Source organism: Canis lupus, chromosome 26 (assembly GCF_011100685.1).
Source record: "Canis lupus familiaris isolate Mischka breed German Shepherd chromosome 26, alternate assembly UU_Cfam_GSD_1.0, whole genome shotgun sequence".
Taxonomy (NCBI): Eukaryota; Metazoa; Chordata; class Mammalia; order Carnivora; family Canidae; genus Canis; species Canis lupus.
In genome coordinates, this window is record NC_049247.1 from 26413882 (window position 1) to 26439309 (window position 25428).

At 45.1% G+C, this 25428-nt stretch overlaps 2 gene segments (V, D, J or C); both read left to right on the top strand.

The window, feature by feature from the left end:
- Positions 1–1632: 1632 nt before the first annotated feature.
- LOC119869140 lies at positions 1633–17018 on the top strand. The segment is given in 3 exon segments: positions 1633–1793; positions 1907–2241; positions 16890–17018. Coding segments are annotated over 3 exon segments (618 nt in total).
- A 5252-nt stretch (positions 17019–22270) lies between these two features.
- On the top strand, positions 22271–23062 carry LOC606893. The segment is given in 2 exon segments: positions 22271–22388; positions 22503–23062. Coding segments are annotated over 2 exon segments (474 nt in total).
- Positions 23063–25428: the final 2366 nt, after the last annotated feature.

Here is a 25428-nt window from a genome sequence, read left to right on the forward strand (position 1 = left end):
ACTGCGTGGAGGTACTTCAAAGAGTTAAATATAGACCTGCCCTACGACCCAGCAATTACACTGCTGAGAATTTACCCCAAAGATACAGATGCAGTGAAATGGCAGGACTCCTGCACCCCGATGTTTATAGCAGCAATGTCCACAATACCCAAACTGTGGAAGGAGCCTCAGTGTTCATCGAAAGATGAATGGATAGAGAAGATGTGTTCTATGTGTACCATGTAATATTACTCAGCCATTAGAAACGACAAATGCTCACCATTTGCTTCGATGTGGTTGGACCTGGAGGGTATTATGCTGAGTGAAATAACTCAATTGGAGAATGACAAACATTAAATGGTCTCATTCATTTGGGGAATATAAAAAAATAGTGAAAGGGAATGAAGGGAAGAAGAGAGAAATGAGTGAAAATATCAGAGAGGATGACAAAACATGAGAGACACCTAACTCTGGGAAACGAACAAGGGGTAATGGAAAGGGAGGTGGGTAGGGGGTTGGGATGATTGGGTGATGGGCACTGAGGGAGGCACTTGGCAGGATGAGCATTAGGTGATATGTTATAAGTTGACAAATTGAACTCCAATAAAAAAATTTTAATGTCATAATGCAGAAATAATTATTCAGGGGTAAATGAAAGTCCAGAGAAGTGATTAAGGACAAGACATGTTGTTCTGACAGTATGGTATTCTTTTGTCAAGGACAGAGATAAAAAGCCAAGATACATATCACAGGAGCTGGTCAACCTCACAGAAGCCCTTGACAATAATAAAAATAATCAAATAAGTCAACCTGTATGGTAACCTATGTAGAATAATTACCAGAGTTAAACCAATGACTTTTCTGGGATACTTCAAACCTTGAGCTGGGTTAAAGTGTATTATGTCCCATTAATGAAACCAGGGACAAGGTAGAAGTAAAGTTAGATAATCAGGAAATCCTGAAAAATCTCATAAAATAAAGGTCTTACTTAGTTGTCTGAGGGCATTGGTGACCTGGAAAAATGAGTGGCTCAACGCTAAACTCCACAGAGCTGACCTGCCCATTATGTTACCCTAGGTGGTGACATAAGAAAAGTCCAACTGCAAAGATCAGATACTCTTCTCGGAAGGCTGGGGAGTGACACAGACTGGGGGGCATGGAGTCTGAGGCTAGCATGGAGTCTGAGGCTAGCAGGGGGTGCAGGTGGGGTGCTCCCGAGAGTCAGGGTCTTGATCAGGAATACCAGGAAAATCTATAGCTGACTTCTGCACACTAGAGTAACCAGTGTCCTCACGATAGTTGACTATCCTGCACCTGGGTCCCCAGGAGCCACATGAGCCTTCAGCTCTGAATCACACAGGCCTCGTATTTCGTCCTCCACTGCATCTTGGAGGAAATCATCTAGACCTGATTTTCACAGAAAGATAGATGGACAGGATGATTCTACGACAAATATAAATTTGCTTCCTGAACTCAAGCTGCAGTGATCCCTGGCACCTTGTGCCTGGAACTGCCTGAGGCCTTCGCTCAGGGCTCAAAGCTGGGACTTCCCCAAGCCCTGGCCCCACATAACCCCTCCGCTGCCCACCCCCTGACTTCCTGAGGCAGAGGGACCTGACCCAGGACCAGGGAGGGGTCAGAGAGCTGAGGTCTCATTTGCATGGATGGGCCCTCCCTCTCTAAGAGGACGAAGAGGGGAAGGGAGACAGGAGAGAAGGCTCCGCTCAGCTGTGGGACCACAGAGGCAGGATCATTGATGACCTCTACCATGGCCTGGTTCCCTCTCCTCCTCACCCTCCTCGCTCACTGCACAGGTGAATGGATGTGGGGACAGGGGAAGGGGTCTTGGGAGTACATGTGGGGACATGCTTCCTCCTCTTTTTTCCAGACCCCAGCATCACCCTCTCTGTTTCTCTCCCCCTTGCAGGGTCCTGGGCCCAGTCTGTGCTGACTCAGCCAGCCTCAGTGTCTGGATCCCTGGGCCAAAGGGTCACCATCTCCTGCACTGGAAGCACAAACAACATCGGTGGTGATAATTATGTGCACTGGTACCAACAGCTCCCAGGAAAGGCACCCAGTCTCCTCATCTATGGTGATGATAACAGAGAATCTGGGGTCCCTGAACGATTCTCTGGCTCCAAGTCAGGCAGCTCAGCCACTCTGACCATCACTGGGCTCCAGGCTGAGGACGAGGCTGATTATTATTGCCAGTCCTACGATGACAGCCTCAATACTCACACAGTGCTCCAGTCCAATGGGGAAGTGAGACACAAATCTGTTGTCTCCACAACAATGGAGTTTCCTCTGCAGCCCCTACTCCTTGGCCTTCAGCTGGTTCTTTTGATTGTTTGGTATAAGCTGGAGTCTGAGATACACTCCAGGGAAGTTTGTCTACAAAACCTGACCCCACTCTCTTAAATTCAGATCCCAAAGCTTGTTCTTGGCATGAACACACGATACAATTTCACCAAATTGAGCAGACATGCCTCTGTGCCAGGGGCAAGCTGCCCCAGGGAGTGACTTCATGTAGGTCAAGCCAGAAACAAGCATGCAGGTTTTCTGAAACATGGAAACCGTTACTGTACACTGTGCCCTGGTTCCAATGCTCTCACAAATGGGTCCTGAAATTCTCCTCTATAATAATGGTTAGTCTGTTTGTGGACCCCAATCAATTCTCTGGCTCCATGTCTGGCAACTACAGATCTATGAACATCACTGGGCTAAGACCAGAGGGTGAGGCTGCCCTTCCCAGCTCCTCCTGTGACAGTATCTAAGGACTCACACAGAGCTCAAGGGATCTGAGACCAGAACCCCTTTCTCATCTGGTGGGAGAGAGGCCCCAGAATCTGCTCAGGCACAGCCTGTAGCTTGTTTTTGCTTCTCTCCTGCTGCCACCATGGACACAGTTCCATCCAGGGGCACCACCTGGGAGCAAGGGATCCTCCTTCCTTTCCATCCCCCAGTTACTCACAGTTGCCTTTTCCTTGACAAAGGGCTGCAGAGGACAGAAAGGACATCTTGCATTGGGTTGGTACACAGAGTATCTTTGCACTGATATCCATGGACTGGGACTGGCAGGTCCAGTGTACTGTCTCTCACCTGACATCTGAGGCATCCGGGGTCTCCACCCTTGCTCATTTACTGGCCTGTAGAAATTTCCACAGCACTGCCATTTTCTCATTAGTCTTAATAAGAATTTTCTGTTTTTGTGCAAACCCCCACCCCCGCCCTCCTCCCCTTCCACCACCCCTAGTTCGTTTCCCAGATTTAGGAGTCGATGTTCTGATTCCCTTTCTTTTTTTAAATAATAAATTTATTTTTTATTGGTGTTCAATTTGCCAACATACAGAATGACACCCAGTGCTCATCCTGTCAGGTGCACCCCTCAGTGCCCGTTACCCACTCACCCCCACCCTCCACCACCCTCCGCTTCCATCACGCCTAGTTCCTTTCCCACAGTTAGGAGTCTTTATGTTCTGTCTCCCTTTCTTATGTTTTCCACACATTTCTTCTCCCTTCCCCTGTATTCCCTTTCACTATTATTTATATTCCCCAAATGAATGAGAACATACAATGTTTCTCCCTCTCCGATTGACTGACGTGACTCAGCATAATACCCTCCAGTTCCATCCACATTGAAGAAAATGGTGGGTATTTGTCATTTCTAATGGCTGAGGAATATTCCATTGTATACATAAACCACATCTTCTTTATAAACCACATCTTCTTTATCCATTCATCTTTCCATGGACACCGAGACTCCTTCCACAGTTTGGGTATTGTGGACATTGCTGCTAGAAACATCGGGATACAGGTGTCCCGGCATTTCATTGCATCTGAATGTTTGGGGTAAATCCCCAACAGTGCAATTGCTGGGTCGTCAGGCAGGTCTATTTTTAACTCTTTGAGGAACCTCCACACAGTTTTCCAGAGTGGCTGCACCACTTCACATTCCCACCAACAGTGTAAGAGGGTTCCCTTTTCTCCGCATCCTCTCCAACATTTGTGGTTTCCTGCCTTGTTAATGTTCCCCATTCTCACTGGTGTGAGGTGGTATCTCATGGTGGTTTTGATTTGTATTTCCCTGATGGCAAATGAGGCAGAGCATTTTCTCATGTGCATGTTGGCCATGTCTATGTATTCCTCTATGAGATTTCTCTTCATGACTTTTGCCCATTTCATGATTGGATTGTTTGTTTCTTTAGTGTTGAGTTTAATAAGTTCTTTATAGATCTTGGAAACTAGCCCCTTATCTGATACGTCATTTGCAAATATCTTCTCCCATTCTGTAGGTTGTCTTTTAGTTTTGTTGACTGTATCCTTTGCTGTGTAAAAGCTTCTTATCTTCACGAAGTCCCCATAGTTTATATTTGCTTTTGTTTCTTTTGCCTTCATGGATGTATCTTGCAAGAAGTTACTGTGGGCGAATTCAAAAAAGGTGTTGCCTGTGTTCTCCTCTAGGGTTTTGATGGAATCTTGTCTCACATTTAGATCTTTTATCCATTTTGAGTTTATCTTTGTGTATGGTGAAAGAGAGTGGTCTAGTTTCATTCTTCTGCATGTGGATCTCCAATTTTCCCAGCACCATTTATTGAAGAGACTGTCTTTTTTTCCAATGGATAGTCTTTCCTCCTTTATCGAATATTAGTTGACCATAAAGTTCAGGGTCCACTTCTGGGTTCTCTATTCTGTTCCATTGATCTATGTGTCTGTTTTTGTGCCAGTACCACACTGTCTGGATGCCCACAGCTTTGTAGTACAACCTGAAATCTGGCATTGCGATGCCCCGAGATATGGTTTTCTTTTTTAAAATTCCCCTGGCTATTCGGGGTCTTTTCTGATTCCACACAAATCTTAAAATAATTTGTTTTAACTCTCTGAAGAAAGTCCATGGTATTTTGATAGTGATTGCATTAAACATGTAAATTTCCCTGGGTAACATTGATATTTTCACAATATTAATTCTTCCAATCCATAAGCATGTAATATTTTTCCATCTCTTTGTGTCTTCCTCAATTTCTTTCAGAAGTGTTCTATAGTTTTTAACGTATAGATCCTTTACGTCGTTCGTTAGGTTTATTCCTAGGTATCTTATGCTTTTGGGTGCAATTGTAATTGGGATTGATTCTTAATTTCTCTTTCTTCAGTCTCATTGTTAGTGTATAGAAATGCCATTGATTTCTGGGCATGTATTTTGTATCCTGCAACACTACCAAATTGCTGTATGAGTTCTAGCAATCATGGGGTGGAGGCTTTTGTGATTTTTATGTAGAGTATCATGTCATCGGTGAAGAGAGACAGTTTCACTTCTTCTTTGCCAATTTGAATGCCTTTAATGTCTCTTTCTTGTCTGACTGCTGGGGCTAGGACTTCCAGTACTATGTTGAACAGCAGTGGTGAGAGTGGACATCCCGGTCTTGTTCCTGATCTTAGGGGAAGGGCTCCCAGTGCTTCCCCAATGATAATGATATTTGCTGTGGGCTTTTTGTAGATGGCTTTTAAGATGTCGAGGAATGTTCCCTCTATCCGTACACTCTGAAGAGTTTTGATCAGGAATGGATGCTGTATTTTGTCAAATGTTTTCTCGGCATCTAATGAGAGGATCATATGGTTCTTTGTTTTTCTCTTGCTGATATGATGAATCACATTGATTGTTTACGAGTGTTGAACCAGCCTTGTGTCCCGGGGATAAATCCTACTTGATCATGGTGAATAATTTTCTTAATGTACAGTTGGATCCTATTTTCTAGTATCTTGTTGAGAATTTTTGCATCCATGTTCATCAGGGATATTGGTCTGTAATTTTCCATTTTGGTGGGGTCTTTGTCTGGTTTTGGAATTAAGGTGATGCTGGCCTCATAGAACAAATTTGGAAGTACTCCATCTCTTTCTATCTTTCCAAACAGCTTTAGTAGAATAGGTATGGTTTCTTTTTTAAACGTTTGATAGAATTCCCCTGAAAAGCCATCTGGCCCTGGACTCTTGTGCCTTGGGAGGGTTTGGTGACTGCTTCAATTTCCTCCCTGGTTATTGGCCTGATTAGGTTTTCTATGTCTTCCTGTTCCAGGTTTGGTACATTGCGGCTTTCCAGGAATGCGTCCATTTCTTCTGGATTGCCCTTTTTATTGGCGTATAGCTGTTCATAATATGTTATTAAACTCGTTTGTGTTTCCTTGGTGTTGGTAGTGATCTCTCCTTTCTCATTCATGATTTTATTAATTTGAGTCTTCTCTCTCTTCTTTTTAATAAGGTTGGCTAATGGTTTATCTATCTTATTAATTCTTTCGAAGAACCAACTCCTGGTTCTGTTAATCTGTTCCACAATTCTTCTGGTCTCGATTTCATTGAGTTCTGCTGGAATCTTAATTAACTCTCCTCTTCTGCTGGGTGTAGGATCTATCTACTCTTTTTTCTCCAGCTCCTTTAGGTGTAAGGTTAGCTATTGTATTAGAGTTCTTTCCAGGTTTTGAACGGATGCTTGTATTGCTATGTTTTTCCCCCATAGGCCTGCTTTTGCTGCAACCCAAAGATTTTGAATGGTTGTATCTTCATTCTCATTAGTTTCCATGAATCTTTTTATTTTATTTATTTATTTTTTATTGCTGTTCAATTTACTAACATACAGAATAACCCCCAGTGCCCGTCACCCATTCACTCCCACCCCCCGCCCTCCTCCCCTTCCAACACCCCTAGTTCGTTTCCCAGAGTTAGCAGTCTTTACGTTCTGTCTCCCTTTCTGATATTTTCCACACATTTCTTCCCCCTTCCCTTATATTCCCTTTCACTATTATTTATATTCCCCAAATGAATGAGAACATATAATGTTTGTCCTTCTCCGACTGGCTTACTTCACTCAGCATAATACCCTCCAGTTCCATCCACGTTGAAGCAAATGGTGGGTATTTGTCATTTCTAATAGCTGAGTAATATTCCATTGTATACATAACCACATCTTCTTTATCCATTCATCTTTCGTTGGACACCGAGGCTCCTTCCACAGTTTGGGTATTGTGGACATTGCTGCTATAAACATCGGGGTGCAGGTGTCCCGGCGTTTCACTGCATCTGTATCTTTGTGGTAAATCCCCAGCAGTGCAATTGCTGGGTCGTAGGGCAGGTATATTTTTAACTGTTTGAGGAACCTCCACACAGTTTTCCAGAGTGGCTGCACCAGTACACATTCCCACCAACAGTGTATGAGGGTTCCCTTTTCTCCACATCCTCTCCAACATTTGTTGTTTCCTGCCTTGTTAATTTTCCCCATTCTCACTGGTGTGAGGTGGTATCTCATTGTGGTTTTGATTTGTATTTCCCTGATGGCAAGTGATGCAGAACATTTTCTCATGTGCATGTTGGCCATGTTTATGTCTTCCTCTGTGAGATTTCTGTTCATGTCTTTTGCCCATTTCATGATTGGATTGTTTGTTTCTTTGGTGTTGAGTTTAAGAAGTTCTTTATAGATCTTGGAAACTAGCCCTTTATCTGATATGTCATTTGCAAATATCTTCTCCAATTTGTAGGTTGTCTTTGAGTTTTGTTGACTGTATCCTTTGCTGTGCAAAAGCTTCTTATCTTGATTAACTCCCAATAGTTCATTTTTGCTTGAATCTTTTAAATTCTTCCTTAATTTCCTGGTTGACCCTTTCATCTTTTAGCAGAATGGTCCTTAATGTTCACATGTTTGAGTTCCTTCCAAACTTCTTGTTGTGATTTAGTTCTGATTTCTAGGTATTATGGTCTGAGACTATGCACGTGATGATCCCAATCTTTTGGTATCCGTTCAGACCCGATTTGTGACCCAGTATGTGGCCTTTCTGGAGAAAGTTCCATGTGCACTTGAGAAGAATGTGTATTCAGTTGAGTTTGGATGTAAAGTTCTGTAGATATATTGTGAAATCCATCTGGTCCAGTGTATCATTTAAAGCTCTCATTTCTTTGGAGATGTTGTGCTTAGAAGAGCTATCGAGGGTAGAAAGAGCTAGATTGAAGTCACCGAGTATAAGTGTATTATGTAAGTATATCTTCACTTTGGTTATTAATTGATTTAAATATTTTGCAACTCCCACATTTGGGGCATATACATTGAGGATTGTTAAGTCCTCTTGTTGGATAGATCCTTTAACTATGATATAGTGTCCCTCTTCATCTCTCACTACAGTCTTCGAGGTAAATTTTTGTTTATCTGATATAAGGATGGCTACCCCTGCTTTCTTTTGGAGACCATTTAAATGGTAAATGCTTCTCTAACCTTTTATTTTCAGGTTGTAGGTGTCCTTATGTCTAAAATGAGTGTCCTGTAGACAGCAAATAGATGGGCCCTGCTTTTTTATCCAGTCTGAAACCCTGCGCCTTTTGATGGGGTCATTAAGCCCATTTATGTTCCGAGTTAGTATTGAAAGATATGAGTTTAGTGTCATCATGATATCTATTCAGTCCTTGCTTTTGTGGATTGTTCCACTGAACTTCTTCCTAAAGGGGAATTTTAAAAGTCCCCCTTAAAATTTCTTGCAGAGCTGGTTTGGAGGTCACATATTCTTTCAGTTCCTGCCTGTCTTGGAAGCTCTTTATCACTCCTTCTATTTTGAATGAGAGCCTTGCTGGATAAAGTATCCTTTTTTTTTTTTAAAGATTTTATTTATTTATTCATGATAGTCACACAGAGAGAGACAGAGAGGCAGAGACACAGGCAGAGGGAGAAGCAGGCTCCATGCACCGGGAGCCCGATGTGGGATTCGATCCCGGGTCTCCAGGATCACGCCCCGGGCCAAAGGCAGGCGCCAAACCGCTGCGCCACCCAGGGATCCCCTGGATAAAGTATTCTTGGTTGCATGTTCTTCTCATTTAGGACCCTGAATATATCCAGCCAGCCCTTTCTGGCCTGCCAGGTCTCTGTGGAGAGGTCTGCTGTTACCTTAATATTCCTCCCCATAAAAATCAGGGATTTCTTGTCTCTTGCTGCTTTAAGGATCTTCTCTTTATCTTTGGAATTTGCAAGCTTCACTATTAAATGTCGAGGTGTTGAACGGTTTTTATTGATTTTAGGGGGGGATCTCTCTATTTCCTGGATCTGAATGCCTGTTTCCCTTCCCAGATTAGGAAAGTTTTCAGCTATGATTTGTTCAAATACATATTCTGGCTCTCTGTCCCTTTCAGCGCCCTCGGGAACCCCAATTAAACGTAGGCTTTTCTTCCTCAGGCTGTCATTTATTTCCCTTCATCTGTCTTCATGCTCTTTTAATTGTTTGTCTCTTTTTTCCTCAGTTTTCCTCTTTGCCATCAACTTGTCTTCTATGTCACTCACTCGTTCTTCCACCTCATTAACCCTCATCGTTAGGACTTCTAGTTTGGATTGCATCTCATTCAATTGATTTTTAATTTCTGCCTGATTGGATCTAAATTCTGCAGTCATGAAGTCTCTTGAGTCCTTTATGCTTTTTTCTAGAGCCACCAGTAGCTGTATAATAGTGCTTCTGAATTGGCTTTCTGACATTGAATTGTAATCCAGATTTTGTAACTCTGTGGGAGAGGGGACTGTTTCTGATTCTTTCCTTTGATGTGAGGTTTTCCTTCTAGGCATTTTGCTCAGTGCTTAGTGACCAGAAACAAGTTGTATTGGGAAAAGGAGAAAAAGAGAGAAGAGAAAGAAGGAAAGAAAAGAGAAGGAGAAAAAAAGGAAAAAAGAGTATAAAAAGAGAAAGAAAAAGAAAGAAAGGGAAAAAAGGGTGGGGGAAGCAATCAGAAATGAAAAAGAAGAAAAAAAATACAAAAAACATGGGGGAGTATCTTCTGTTTCTGTATACTTTTAGTCCCTTGACTTCCCATCGAACTTGTTTCTAGTTGGTCTTCTGGTGGAGGGGCCTGTTGTGCTGATTTTCAGGTGTTAGCTCTTGGTGGAGCTGCTCTGTCTCCTGCCTGGTGTTGGTCTCAGCTGGGGTTGCTTACCCCGTGAGGCCCCAGGAGGAACAACCACAGTGGTGGGGCCAGCTCCAGAAACCTGGATTCAGCTCCCACAATAACTATGGAGCTCTCCATCTGCAGAGGCCTGGATGCTCCGGGGGCAAGACCGCTGATCTGCTCAGCTCGGGGCAGGAGCATCCTTGCTGTCCTAGGCTCTCCGGGCCTCTGCCTGTCCGTGGGGGAGGCTGGATTCTGGGCTGTGGCCGGGTGCCCCGGACCTGCGCTGTTGGATTCGCGCTCCAGGAGCCACGCAGCCCCCTCCACGGATCTGCTGCCCGAGCCCCTCCAAGCTGCTCTGGGTCCAGACTTGTGCACTGCAGCCCTTCAGGGAGCTCGGTGCACTCTCCTGGGTGCGCAGGTGTCTGTTAGTTTCCCAGGTAGCCTGAGGGCATCCCTGCCCTCCTGGGGTTCTGCTCTAACTCCCTGTGGGTGTTAGAAGGTTGGTGCAGCTCCTGCTTCTCTGGGATGGGGCTCTCCTGTCCTGGGGACACTCGCCCCAGCCTTAGCCAGGCTCCTCGCGGGGACCCTCCCCCTTGGATGCCTTTTGTTTCTTTATTTCTTTTTTCCCCGTCTTCCTACCTTGATAGAAGCGTGAACTCTTCTCACTGTAGCGTTCCAGCTGTTCTCTCTTTATTTATTTATTTTTTGTGGTTTTTTTTTTTTGTTCTCTCTTTAAATCTCAGGCTGAATTTGTAGATTTTCAGGATGATTTAAAGGTTATCTAGGTAATTTAGTGGGAACAGGTGATTTGGGGACCCTACTCTTCCGCCATCTTGCCTCTCCTCCCTGTTTGTTCATATCTGATAAGGAATCTACATGGGTTATCTTACCTGAGGGATCGGATATGCCAATTTTGATGGTGCTATTTTATGAGAGTCTCCAGTTATATCACGTGACCCCACAGGCAATGATGTCTGCATTTGTACACACTAAAATGATCTCAGCATGAAAGTGTCCACTATTCATGCTTCCCAGTCTGGGTTTTTATTTTCCCTTTGCAATGTGCCTGGTAATTCATTTTTTCTTGCATCTCTGATATACTTGCAATTCATTTTCTTTTTTTATTAGTCCAGATTCTAATTGTTTAGAGTATAAGGATTGAAAAAAATTTATATGATATGGAAACCTTAGAATTTCTTTCTCTACTCCGAAATCAAGTGACCCCATGGACCTGGTATCCACCTCCATTCAGCTTTGCACTTATTTGTTAAGTGCAGCAGTGATTGACAGTGAAAAGATCACAGAACCTTCTGATATTTTTTTCTGTTATATCAAGGCTCTCTATGACAATGATAGTTCTGTTCTCTAAAACACTGAGAAACCTTTTGCCATCATTCAACCAAAGTGTTGGAGGAAAACCAAAGGGAGAGAAAGATTGCATATGAGATTAAACCTTTCTGACCTCATCTGAGCTGATTACATCTGCAACATCCCCATTTCCTGATTCTGACACATCCTGAAACATGAGATGTTTAAGAACTTTTTATCACATGAATGAGTGGAGACTGGAATCAATCCACAACAATTTATATCCTCAGTTTATTCACATTTTCTAGTTTTTACCTAATGTCCCTTTTCTATTTTGAGATTCCAATCATTATTATTCATTACATTCCTCGTATCTCCTTAAGCTTCTCTTACTGTGACATTTTCTCAGGCTCTCCTTGTTTTCTGGTGTCTATGTCCACACTTACTGAGTATTATTCCTGACATCCTTCAGGACGAAGAGTTTACACCTGTTACTCAATATCCTCTGCACAGGAAAGCATCTCTTCTGTTTATGCATTTGTACAAGCAGTTAACAGTATGGTCCGTGGACATCTCCTATAGACTTGGAGTTAAAACTCAATACCATTATATTTATTTGGTCCTCAAATCTTTCCAGTTTTACTCAGTGAAAGCATTTTCAGTTGGCTCTTGAACTCCTTGACACACCCTGTCACTGTGTGTGTACCTGTGTATGCATGGTGGGAGTGCATTGATTTGCTTGTTTGTTCAGAAGGATTCTTCACTTTCTGACACTACAAGCTGATCCCTGTTCATCCTGCCTCTCCTCCTGAGAGAATGGGATTAGAGAGCATTATCTGGGGAAATGCACCATAGTGACATTATGGGACTTCACTGCATCTAATCCCTCACAGCGGAAACATGAAAGAATTCTATGTGGGAGTAAGTAACCCGAACATGCACATAGTGGTGACCTTTTCCACGTGTAATTATCTGTCTCCACCAAACTACACATGATTGCAAACTACCATCTCCAGCTAAAATCCATGACCACAGTCTTCACTCGGGCCTCCTTCCTTGATGAATCTCCATTCCTGAAGTGAGCAAGCAGCTTGCAGCAGTGCCCATCCATTTACTCAATTGTGCAATTTCAAGACACAGAGCAGCCCCAAAAAAACCATGCACCTTTTCCCCCCAGGACACACCCTTGTCTACTAGACACAGAGCTCTGTGCAGTCTCTCATGACTTTACACTTACAAGCTTCACTCACATTCAAAGTCTTGGTGGAGCAGCTTTCCCCCAAGCCCTGCACTGAGGTGGGCTCATAGGTTTGTCCTGCGGGTCCATGGGTTTGGTTACAGACTACATTCCTTCATGGGCCTCAAGCCTTATAATTGACCTTTATATGCAGACTTTAGGGCTCTGTCAAGTGTCTCTACACAGTTCAGTGAATTCTGACAGCACCATAGTGTCATTTAAGTACCATCACAGTAGCATATTGAATTGCTTTGCTCAAAAACAATTTTCTCTGTTCATGTGTACTTTTTCTTCTTTTAGCCTCTAAGAAACAGGAGATATTATTACACTCTCAAGATAATTGCTCTTCAAAAATGTAATAAAATAATCATAATACTATGAAAAATATCTGCGTATACAAATGTGCCACATATTGAAAGACATCTTAGTCAGGACCAACTGAGTGTTCATTAAATATAAACCTGTAATAAACCTCCAGGGGAAGATATCTGGTTATTATTAGTTTTTATTTATTTTTATCTTTTTAAAAATTATATTTATTTATTCATGAGAGACAGAGAGAGAGATAGAGAGAGAGAGAGAAGCAGAGACACAAGAAGAGGGAGAAACAGGCTCCATGTAGGAAGCCTGATGCAGGACTGAATTCAGGTATCCAAGATCATGCCCTGGGATGAGGGTGGTGCAAACCGCTGAGCCATCAGGGCTGCCCCCAGACCCTGAGGGCAGATGGATCAGCACAGGCTGAGACAGGGAACCTGCAAACAGAGACCCTCATTGGGGATGGGTCATTGAAGCTGGGAGTATCTCAGTTCTGGGGAATGATCAAGCCTGGGAGCTCATTCAGAAGACTGGCGCTGTTCCTGAGCAGAAAGAGCAGAGCGACACAACACCTGGACTCCACAGTTGGTTTGAGGTGACTCAGGCTTGTCTTATCCTCCCTACTGTCTCCTGGAAATGAAGGGCTGTTTATGGAAACTTTCACCCTCTTCCTGACTCTCTCACACTCCATCTGACAGTGTTCAGGAGAAGAGAGGACAGAGGAGGCTGAGGGCAGGATCTGCTCTGAGCAGACCCAAGAAGGGTGGAGGGAGGATCTGTGGGAACCCCCACAGGACTCTGCCCAGGAGCCTTTGCCAGGCCCTGACGGCACCAGGCTGCTGGGTCTCACCAGGGGCACAGGGGGCAGCTCAGCCTCTGACCTCCCTGAGGCCAGGGGTCTCCCCCAGCTGGGAGGGTCACTTGAAGGGCCCAGGGAGGTGCACAGTGCCCCCTGCTGGTCACATGTCCCTCTCAAGATCCTCAGAGTCCTGAGGTTAACATCCAGAGCTCTGTCACCAGCACTCAGCAGTGACCTGAAGGACTGTGTGAAGTACCCTGTGGGGTCGGATGTAAAGAACATGGATATGGTATCTGTGATTTGGAAGCTTCCCACATGGAGAGAAGAGTCATCCAGAAAGAAGCACTCCTGTGGGTATAAGAATTTTTTTTTAATAATAAATTTACTTTTATTGGTGTTCAATTTGCCAATTTGCTTCTTCTTTCTAGTCATTTTTCTCAGTGCAGAGTTGCTAAAAAGTTGTACTTAAAAAAGGAAGGAGGGATCCCTGGGTGGCGCAGCGGTTTGGCGCCTGCCTTTGGCCCAGGGCGTGATCCGGGAGACCCTGGATCGAATCCCACGTCGGGCTCCCGGTGCATGGAGCCTCCTTCTCCCTCTGCCTGTGTCTCTGCCTCTCTCTCTCTGTGTGTGACTATCATAAATAAATAAAAATTAAAAAAAAAGGAAGGAAAAAATGAGGGAAAAAAGGAAATCAAACGAGGAACAAAAAACAAAAACAAAAACAAAAGCAAAGCAAAACAAAAACAAGGAGGGGTATCCCCTGATTCTATATACTGTAAGTCCCTAGACTTCCCTGGGAGCTTTTCAGTGCTGCTCAGTTAAGAACTTTCTCTTCCCCTATCCTTCCAACTGGTCTTCTGGGGGAGGGGCTTCTGTACATTTTCTCAGGTTGTGCACCTTGGGAGTTGACCCACCCCCTGCCAGGTACATGGCTCAGTGGGAGCTGGTTATTCTATGAGGATCCCATTCCCTGGTGGCCCCATTCTGTCTTAGGCACAAGGTGACACAGGAAGGAACAAAAGACCGGCGGCGGCCAGCTCCCCAGCCCTGGAGCCAGCTCCAGCAGTAACTACCACAGCACCCAGTCCACACTGGGCTGGATGCTCCCGGTGCAGGGGGCACTGATCTGAACAGCTCAGGGACCCCCAGTGGCAGGAGCATCCTCGCTGTCCTGAGCCCTCCCAGGACAAGGGGAGTGCTGATTCTGGGCTGTGTCCCCTGGCTCCTTGGACTCTGGAGTCTGAGCTGCTGGAATCGTGCTCTTGGGGCCACACAGCCCCCTCCTCGTGGAGCCGCAGCCCTAGCCGCTGCCTGACCTCCCTGATGGGGACTCCCCTGGGGCTCCGTCAGTCTGCCTTCCATCCCATTAGGGAGCTCGGCCAGTGGAGTGTGATGCACTCTCCCCCAGGGCGCACTTCCTCTGTTAGTGCCCCTGGGAACCTGGGGGTTCCTCTGCACCTCCTGGGATCCTGCCTGAGTTCCCTACCTGTACACATTATGTAGCAGGGGAAGAACAAAATGGGAGACTGACACTTGTTAATTTGAGACCTATTATAAAGCTACAGTAAACAGGACAGAAGACAAATAGAGAAATACATACCACAATGTGTTACACTGTGTGTCCTCCCTGCTTTCAACAGAAGCTCAAAGTTGTCAACATGTGGGCTTCTACCATCATCTTAAGGTGAAGCCCACCTCCTTCCAACAGACAGACAGGAGCTGGTGTGGTTAATGGGGGAGGGAATGAGCTTAGAGAGACCAAGGACAGAGAGGGATGAGGCTGGGGTAGGGGACAAGGGGAAGGCAGGGCTACAAAGTGGGAGTGGGAGTGGGTGGGACCAAATCCTAGAGGATCCTCAGGGGTGAGAGGGGCTTGGGTGTGGAGCAAATAGCAGGGAGGAGTCACTGAAGGGTTTGAAGCAAGGGGGTGACCTGCCTGAGCTGAAGGAGAATCACTCTGAATATGTTGTGGAAAGGGTGTCTGGGGAATGGGGTGATAATGGTCATAGACCTTCTAAACTCTGGTCATCGTGAGTCTAGAGATTTCGTGACTATGTGCACATATATCAGGTTGGTTTGGGGACCAGTGAGAACATGATTTCTGCAACCCCATTCCAGGCATATAGAAACAACAATGAAACATCCCACTCATCTTCCAACTGAAGGAAAGCAATGGGTACAAAATTACAAGTGAAAATAATTGGGTACAATATAAACAATGTGTGAAGCAAGAAAGTAACCTGAGAGGAATTGGCAAACACAAATGCACAGAAACCATGAATTTAGGAGATACGTCTTACTTCCAAACCTAAAGAGCTATGTCTAATATTCACCAGTAAATGTTCCATCAGGCAAAGCTGTTCGTTTTTCACAAATCACTTGGTTGTCTCTGATCCCGATCAAGTTCTCACAGTATCACTTGACTTTTGAAATGGTTGCTGATCTGATGTCTTGGGAATAAGCCAAGGAGCTTACTTCCTGGACAATGTCTCAAGATCAGCAATCCCTCAAGATCCCCTACAAGCCCCTCTAACCAGCTCCACTGTCCTCTGATCAGTGATGTTTGACAGGATACACGCTTAGCTTTCATCTTTTATGGTAACTTCTCTGGTGACACATTAATAGGTTATTTGTGCACATGTTTGTCCTTAAGATAGAGAAGCATCACTTCAGAGAATGAGACCAGAGTAATCGTGTGCAGTGTATACCAATCATGGTATCTAGAGAACAGACATGGGGATATGGACAGGGGCCTGGTGCTCCCAGAGCTTTGGTCCCAGATGGGGTGGGTGCCTGTGACCAGCAGGGGGAAGTGTGGGCCCGTGAGCCCTACATATCTCGTCCATGAGGACCCTTCACTCATGGGATCCTAAGCCTGTGTGCTGGGCCCTGTGCTCCCTGATGGGGACTCAGCAGCTGTGTCCTCTCAGGCCTGGGGGAGTCCCTTGAGCAGGGACCTGTGTGTGGTCTCAGCAGATGCTTCCTCCAGGGCTCTCCCCATGGGGGAAGCCAACTCCCAACCTCTACAGTGTGGTGTGAGCTGAGGTCCAGCACCAGTGCTCAGGGAGGGGCTGGGAAATCACTAGATGGACTTCATTTGCATGGATATCTCTCTTGTAGAAAAAAAGTGGAGGACAAAAAGAGGTCTGGGGCAGCCCATCTGATGTGGGGATGGTCATCATCGCCTGTACTCCTGTCTCCTGATGTACTTCTCTCAGTGCACAGGTACGGTACAGACAGTCCTCACATACCACATCCCAGTTCCTAGGCTCCATCAGCCCCTCAGGCTCAGCTACTGGGAATCTGTAATCTGGTCGCTGCTCCATTACCCATCAATGTCTGTGTTTGCAGGTCCCTGTCCCAGCCTTTGCTGACCCAGCGCCCTCCCTCTCTGCATCTCCTGGAACAAAAGTCAGACTCACCTGCATCCAGAGCAGTGGATCCAGCGTTGGCAGCTACTACATACACTGGTTCCAGTAGAAGCCATGGAGCCCTCCCCAGTATCTCCTGTACTACTACTTAGACTCAGATAAGCACTAGGCCTATGGGGAACCCAGATCCTTCCCCTGATCCAAGGATGCCTCAGTCAATGCAGGGTCAAAGAGAGGGGATTATTTAGAGTGGACAATTGGGGCCTTTGGCCAGGAGAACAAACAAATTAAAACAAAATACTTCAATGCCATAATACTCATGTTACCTGGGTTCCCGAGTGTCATAAATCCAGAGTATGTGCTTCTGCTTTTTTTTTCTCCCGAAATGAGGACAATGATCCTTTTTTTTTTTTCAACTTTATCCCCCTCACAAGCCCAGGACCACTTCAGCAGGGGGGCAGTACTCCCCAGAATGAATTCAGCACTTCTGGAGCTCCAAGCACAGCCCAACTTTCCCTCCAAGGCTCCAGTGCTCAGGAGTGGCCAAGGTTCTCTGTGTCTTAGGTCTGAGCACTAGGATGTGGGATGTTGTGTGAGGACACAGGCCCTGGGCAATTCTAGGCCCAGAGCTTGACAGGAGCCCTTGCTCAGCCCCTAAGGCTTCCATTGCACAGTCGAGGAGAGGGGATTATTTAGAGTGGACAATTGGGGCCTTTGGCCAGGAGCTTTTTTATGGGCCATGATATTTGGGGGATGTTACACAGTTATTGGGAAAATGCTGAGCCTGTATCAGTGAAGTTGGCTGATGTGGGTGCATGAATGATCCTCTGCTACAGCTGCCACCAGGTGAGTGGGTGCCCTGAACTCACAGGTACTGAGTCTGGCTCCCTCTTCCCTTAGTCCGTATTGGAGCTTTTCCATAATCCAGGGATGTGAGAGCTGTAGACATCAAGACTAAGAACTCTCCCATGTGTACATGTGAACCCTAGAGAACCTAGGGAACCTCTTGATGAACCCAGATCCAAGGTCACCTTCTCCTGCACAAGAGTAGTAGAAACACAGGGGTTACTATGGCAATGGTATCACAACAGAGATCCTACATTGTGACCCAAGACAGCATTGAGAGACCAACCAGGGGTTCAAGCCTGAGTGTTCGGATCCTAGTGTGTTGACAGATCTTTTTCAACCACATTAGGCTGTAGCCTGAGGAGAGATTGTTCATTTACATAGAGATGCATACAACCAGGTATCATGAAGAGAACTTCTTTCCCAGGTACATGTGATAACTTTCACCCTCCACATCTTGTTCACCATTCCCCTGTCCCTGCCTATGACCAACACAGGCTCAGAATCTGGCTTCTAATGTTATGTATCTTACTAGAAAAATAATTCTTCTATTTCAGGACTTGCTTAAAATTAGATGGTCAATGAAGATACCTCCTTTTGAAGATACTCATCTCCCAATAAGAAAATAATTACATAAATTTCAGAAGATATGACTCCCACCATTGCTGGCTTGGAATTACAAGAAGGGCAGTTGTGCTAGATATATGATCCAGGAGAACCAGGTGGCCTTCATCCCAGCTCCTTCCTGTCCCTTGGTGCAATCCTAGGGGTTCAGTGATAGGTACCTGAGTTCTGGCATCTTGGTGATACTCATTTCCTCTCCTTCTTTTGAGATTGGAGCTTTGCTGAGCTCCTGAATTCCTGGGTGCTGGGTTGTATTTTCCCTGTGACCACGTTTGAACAGACCCCTTACCAAAAATGTACACAGAGAACTATTGCAATGTGAAAAGATTTCCCACATAATATGCTACTGGGAGTTTACACACTGAAAGAGTGAGGTGGCAACAGACTCCCATCAGCATGGTTAAAATTCAATACCACCTCAACATCAGATGGTGCCCAGGATGTGGGGCAGCAGGAACTCTCCTTCACTGCTGCTGGGAATGCCAAATGCTCCAGCTGCTTGAGAATATACCTGAGAAGTTTCTTACAGAGCTAAACAAACTCTTACTGATATTATTCAGAAATCATCCTCCTGGGTATTTTCCTAAGAGAGTTATTTGTGTCCACCCCAAAATATGTACATAAATGTTTATTGTTGTTTTATTGATGATTACCAAGCCTTGAAAGCAACAAATATGTCCTACAAATGGTGAATGGGTAAACAAACTGTAGTAGGTCCATACATGGAATAAGATTCAATGATCCAGAGATGTATTTTTTAGGGCACAGAAAGAAATAGAGGATATTTCCATGTATATTTCTAAGTAAAAGTAGCCAACCTGAAGCAACTGGAATGGTGAGCAGTGGGGGACAGGGGACAGGAAGCCTTGGGTATCAGCTCTGCCAAAGGTCCACATGTCTCTTGCATCCAACAGAGAGCAGTTGTGTCCCCCTATTGCTCTGCTGGGACCTCCTGTCTCCTGGCCCTTTGTAGGTGGTCCTGTGTCACTCCCTTGTGAAGTTCCACAACCCAAGTACTGTATTCTCTTTTGCTCATCTGGAACCCAGACATAGGTCAAAGGAGGAATTGCATGGCCTTAGGAAGGGAGAAGGTTTGCAGAGAACACTCCCCCATCTTGAGGATCCAGAGAGCACATGAAAAGGGTTGATAGGCTCAGGCCTGGATATAGGCTCAGGTTGCAGAGTCTGGGGTGTCTCCCCCATGGCCCGGGCTCCAGGACTACTCACACTTCTTACTCACTTCACAGGTAATTTCCAAAAACCACTAGGGGACAAAACAATACCACTGTGGATCCACTGTGTCAAATAACACTCTCCATTACAAGACTGTTGCTCTAAGTCCTCCTTATGCCATTCACGGGATCGAAGACAATGAAGTAAACGGACAGATTTATGTCACCCACCAAGACCTGGACTTCTGAATGTTGCCAGATCCTCTCTCATATGAATCCTCACTGCCTAAACTAAATCCCCCTCCAGGAAATGATCTTTCAGACATGTGCCTTTCATTTCTAGAATCAGCTCCATTGAGAACCATCCATCAGAATGCATAAGATGGAGAGGGGTCAAATCGTCCTTTTGTCACACACACAGCTCTCTTCTCTATGTACAGTACCCTAAACTCTGAGGTTTCTGGATTTCTCTGTACTTCCAGAAATCAGAGTAAGCTTATGCTCACCCACCATCCTCAGGGTCATAATCTCTGGGAGGCAGAAACCCATCACCAGGAAACACCAGCAACGTGCAGTGTGACTAAGGTCTTTTCAGCAGGGCAGCCAGGACATGTAGTGAGCACATGCTCCCCTGGGATGTGTCTGAGGGTCAGGAATCCCAGGGAATTCTCTGCCTCTGTGGGTAGGTCACTCCCTGGTCATCCCCAGGCTTCAGTGTGAGCCTGAGGCTGGTGAGTTGATTCTGGGACCCCAGCCTCAACACTATTCTCATGGTTCTCAAGGCCCATGTGGACATGGAACACACCCCCCGTGTGTCCTCAGGGCTGGACTGCACTCCAATAGTCACCCCAATGATACCACCAAGGGGGCTGGACCTCTGTGGAGAAGGCTTCTTTCCCAATTCAGGACCACAGCGACTCAATTGTCTCCAAGTCTCCACCACTCATTTGTGGGACCTTTGACAGATACTTTGTGGTGCAGGTGGTCTTGGGTAATAGAATCTCCTTCTTTTAGTCATGAGTAGCTGAATGAGAAATAACTCTGTCCACAACATGCTGGACATAAGGCACAGGGACTATGCTGTGTCCACCCTAGAGACAAATCTGAAAACAGATTGCTCTGTCCTGGAAGCTCTGTGAGTGTTTGGGGATTCCATTACTGACATAGTTCTGAAGTTTGTTAGGCACAGTCTCTCCTTGAGTTTCACTGGGCATTACTTTGGATTCTCCTGCTTGTAGAAAAAAAAATCCACAATACAAAACCCATGACCAAAAAACAGAAAGATAATTTCAGAACAAATGTATAGACTCCTATCCAACCAAGAACAGAAGGCATTCCTTTTTAATTGTTGTTGCATCCAAGTTCTTAACCACAAATTCCATCCATATTCTTTCTGCACTAAGCACTGATCTAGGACAGGTGTATAGTAATTCCACCTGCAGCCCTACAATGATGTTATCACTGAGTTTAAATCATTCTCACTGAGAGGAATATTGTGTAAAAGAGCCCATATCAAAAAAAAAAAGAGCCCATATCCATTTTAAATGCACAGTTGACTAACTGGTGACTCATACATAAACTCTGTCACTTGGTCCTGTTCAGAGCATCTTTGACATGCACTCCTTCCTTTCTAGAACTTCCAACAGGTTTGCCGCTACTGCTCTAAGATCAGTGGTACAAATACCTTCGCATGGCAAGGCTCTTACTGACTTGTGTCCATGTGCTGGAAGGACAGATATGAGGAGGGAATCCCTGCCCACTGTGTGTGGGGAACTATTGTGACAACCAAATGTAAGTAGGGACAGGTGACAAAGATTCTCAGTGTATGATCTACTAGGAATGAGTGCAAAGTATTCTACCCACAACCTGGACATAATTGCTCCCTGTCTGCTCATTGATATAAAAACTTGAGAGAAAAGAACCCTCTAGAAATCAAGGATGGGGGCAGCCCTGGTGGCTCAGTGGTTTAGTGCCACCTTCGGCCCAGGGTGGGATCCTGAAGAACCAGGATCCAGTCCCACATCGGGCTCCCTGCATGGAGCCTGCTTCTCCCTCTGCCTGTGTCTCTGCCTCTCTATGTCTCTCATGAATAAATAAATAAAATATTTTTTAAAAAAATAAATCAAGGAGGAATCACATAACCTAAGAATATACAGCATCTGCACAGACGGTTCCAAATGTCCATAGAGACCCATCACTGCTCTGAACTTGATCTTGATCCAAGAGGAGTTGGCATAGAGACACCACTTCAGTCCTGATTCAAGAACACCCAAGGGAGCTGTGAACGCTGTCACCACTGAGGAGTCTGGGTAAAGCATAAAGTTTGTCGCAGGTTATGGGTGGTTACATAAGGGCCATCTGTCCTGGCCCTAATGCAGAAGAGAGTGGACAGAGCAGTGGGGAAGCAGGAACTGTCCCTGATGGGCTCTGGTCACCATGTCACACAATAATGTGTCTGAGACTGGACACCGGGGGCACAGAGTGCCCATTTCTCAGGATTCAACAGTGCTCAGCCCTGGTACCTGCCACCTGGCACTGCCTGGCTCTCTGTTCAGGACTCACAGTAGGGGCCTTCCCATCCCTCTGGCACCCACAGCCCCTACCTGCCCGCTGCTTGACATCCTCAGTTAGAGGGACCTTACCCATGACCAGGGAGGGGTCAGAGAGCTGGAGTCTCATTTGCATGGACGGCCCCTTCCTTTCTCAGAGGGTGAAGAGGGGAAGGGAGAGATGAGGGGAGGTATGTTCAGCTGGGAGACTGAAGAAGACAGGATCAGTGATGACCTCCACCATGGCTTGGTCCCCTCTCCTCCTCACCCTCCTCACTCACTGCACAGGTAACTGGATGTGGGGACAGAGGAAGAGGCCCTGGGAGGAGACATGTGACCCTGCTTCCTCCTCTTGTCTCCAGACCCCAGAATCACCTTCTCTGTGTCTCTCCCCCTTTGCAGGGTCCTGGGCCCAGTCTGTGCTGACTCAGCCAGCCTCAGTGTCTGGGTCCCTGGGCCAGAGGGTCACCATCTCCTGCACTGGAATCCCCAGCAACACAGATTTTGATGGAATAGAATTTGATACTTCTGTGAGCTGGTACCAACAGCTCCCAGAAAAGCCCCCTAAAACCATCATCTATGGTAGTACTCTTTCATTCTCGGGGGTCCCCGATCGATTCTCTGGCTCCAGGTCTGGCAGCACAGCCACCCTGACCATCTCTGGGCTCCAGGCTGAGGACGAGGCTGATTATTACTGCTCATCCTGGGATGATAGTCTCAAATCATACACGATGCTCCAGGACTGTGGGGAAGTGAGACAAAAGCTACTTACTCATCTGCAAAGAGGGGGACACACCAGCAGTTCCTCCTCAGCATAGCCTGTGATTGTGCTTATTCTTTGGCTGATGTCTTGGGTTCAGGTCCATCCTCGGGCCCTGCCTGAGATGAGGCTCCTCCTGCCCCTTCTGTCCTCAGTGTCACTGAGAGCAGTGCATTCCTGGATGAAGAGTCTTCCTGTAAACAAACATGTCTTGTCTTTAGCTGTGACCTTCACCTCTAGCCTGCTGGATATTCCTTTTTACCTTCTGAGTTTAAAATAAATGAAACATTTTCTTTTGCCTCTGAATGTACCAAAGGACTCAACAAACAATACCCATTTTGTACGTAAGTCATTCAGCCTATTTGCATCTTATATTTTTCACTATCTGGGTATAACTGGTGCTGCCTGCTTTGTCTTATTTTCTGATTTTTCATTAAATAGATTGAAACATAAAATTATTAAATTATAAAACTAAGTTAAAAAAACTTTTGTTCTTGGAGAAAGCTAGACAAGGATATTTATAGTAACTTCATTCACAGCCTTTAAAAACTGAAAGCAAAGAGCTATCTGCCTATGGAACTTTTCTTTTTTTACATTTTATTTATTCATTCATGAGAGACACAGAGAGAGGCAGAGACACAGGCAGAGGGAGAATCAGGATCCATGCAAGGACCCTGATGAGGAACTCAATCCAGGATCCTGGGATCACACCCTGAGCCAGAGACAGACGCCCAAGGGCTAAGTCACCCAGGCGTCACTATTCCAGGTTTATATCTAATCACACTCACACCTGGACATGAATAATATGTCACCCAATAGGTGGCACTTTTCTAAAACAGAATATGTTTCATAATCTTATGATCATTGTATTACATTTTTGAAGAGGCAAATGTCTTGAGAAAGGACAAATATCTGCGGTTTCGTAGAGGATAAAAGCAGAAAAAGTACAGTGAACCGAAAATGTTTTTGATCAATGCAATTATTCTATATGATATTGTAATGGTACTTACATGACACTATGGCATTGTCCAAATTCACTGAACTCTCTACAACCACAATATAGCACTAATGTGTGCATATAAAAGTCACTTAGCATATCTGGGGCCCATGATGGGATGCAGACTGTAGGTTTGTCCTACTGTCCAAACCCATGGACATGTAGGACAGACGTGTGATCCCACCTCAATGCAGGGCATAGGAGACTGCTCCACTGAGTGACTTTGAATGTGAGCAGAGTCTGTAAATGTAAAGTCATGAGATACTGAATGTGTGCTCTGTATCTAGTAGACAAGGGTGTGTCAGGGGGAACAGGTGGAGGTTTTTGATGGGGCTGCACTGTGTCCTGGAATTGAACAATTGAGTAAAAGAATGAGTGCTGATGCAGCTCGATTCCTCACTTGAGGAATGGAAGTTAATGAAAGAGTGAGGTCTGAGTGAAGCCTGTGGTCGTGGATTAGAGCTGGAGATGGAAGGCTGGAATCATGTGTAATTTGGTGGAGGCAGAGGCAGATAATTGCACATGGAAATGGTCATCACTATGTGCATGTTCCTGGATTAGTTACTCCCACGTAGAAATCCTTGGTCTGTCAGTGACACCCCATAGCCATGAGATGCATTTTCCCAGATATTGCTCTGTAATCCCATTCTCCCAGGAGGAGAGGCAGGCTTCTTGGGAGAAATGCTTGATCCCAAGGTCAGGGATTACACAGGATGAGCAGGGAGCAGCTTATAGTGTCAGAAAATGAAGAATCCTTCAAACAAACACAAGCACATCAGCGTAATCCCACCATGAATACACAGGCACACACACACACACACACACACACACACACACAATGACAGGGTGTGGCAGGAGGCTCATGAACCAACTTGAAGTGCTTTCTGAGTAAAACTGAAAGGATTGAGCAACAAATAAATGTAACAGTATTAGGTTATAACTCAAAGTCTAATAGCTGTCCATGCTCCGTATTGTTAACCTTTGAACAAATTAATAAAAGAGGGAGAAGAGACACATCCCAGTACAGAGATTTCAAGTAAGAGGTGAAAGTATTTAGCCCTGAAGGATGTCAGGCAAAATCCACACTCAGAAAGTGTGGACAAAGTCACCAAACCAAGGAGAGCCTGAGAAAGTGTCACAGTGAGAGATGCTTCAGGAGACTTCAGAACTAAAAGCCGCAAAGACTCCAGAACTGGATCATAGAACAGCAAAGGGACATTAGGTAAAAACTAAGAAAATCAGAATAAACTGTGGATGTTAATTGTTATAAGTTGAACTGTTTATTGATCAATTCATGTGACAGAAGTTCTAAAAAAATTGTATTTAAAGATGTGACCTTTTTTGGAAATGGGTTTGTTGCAGATGTAATCAGCTAGGGTGAGGCCAGTAAGGTTTAATCTAAAGTTTCATAATTTTTTCTCTGATTGGTTTTCCTATGACTCTTCCGTTGGAGTGATGCAGAGATGTATCTCAGTATTTTAAAGAATAGACCCTAAGAATTTAACCTTTATTGTCACAGAGAAACCTCATGTAATAGAAAAAGTTTTGAATATTCTTTTATTTCAATTCAA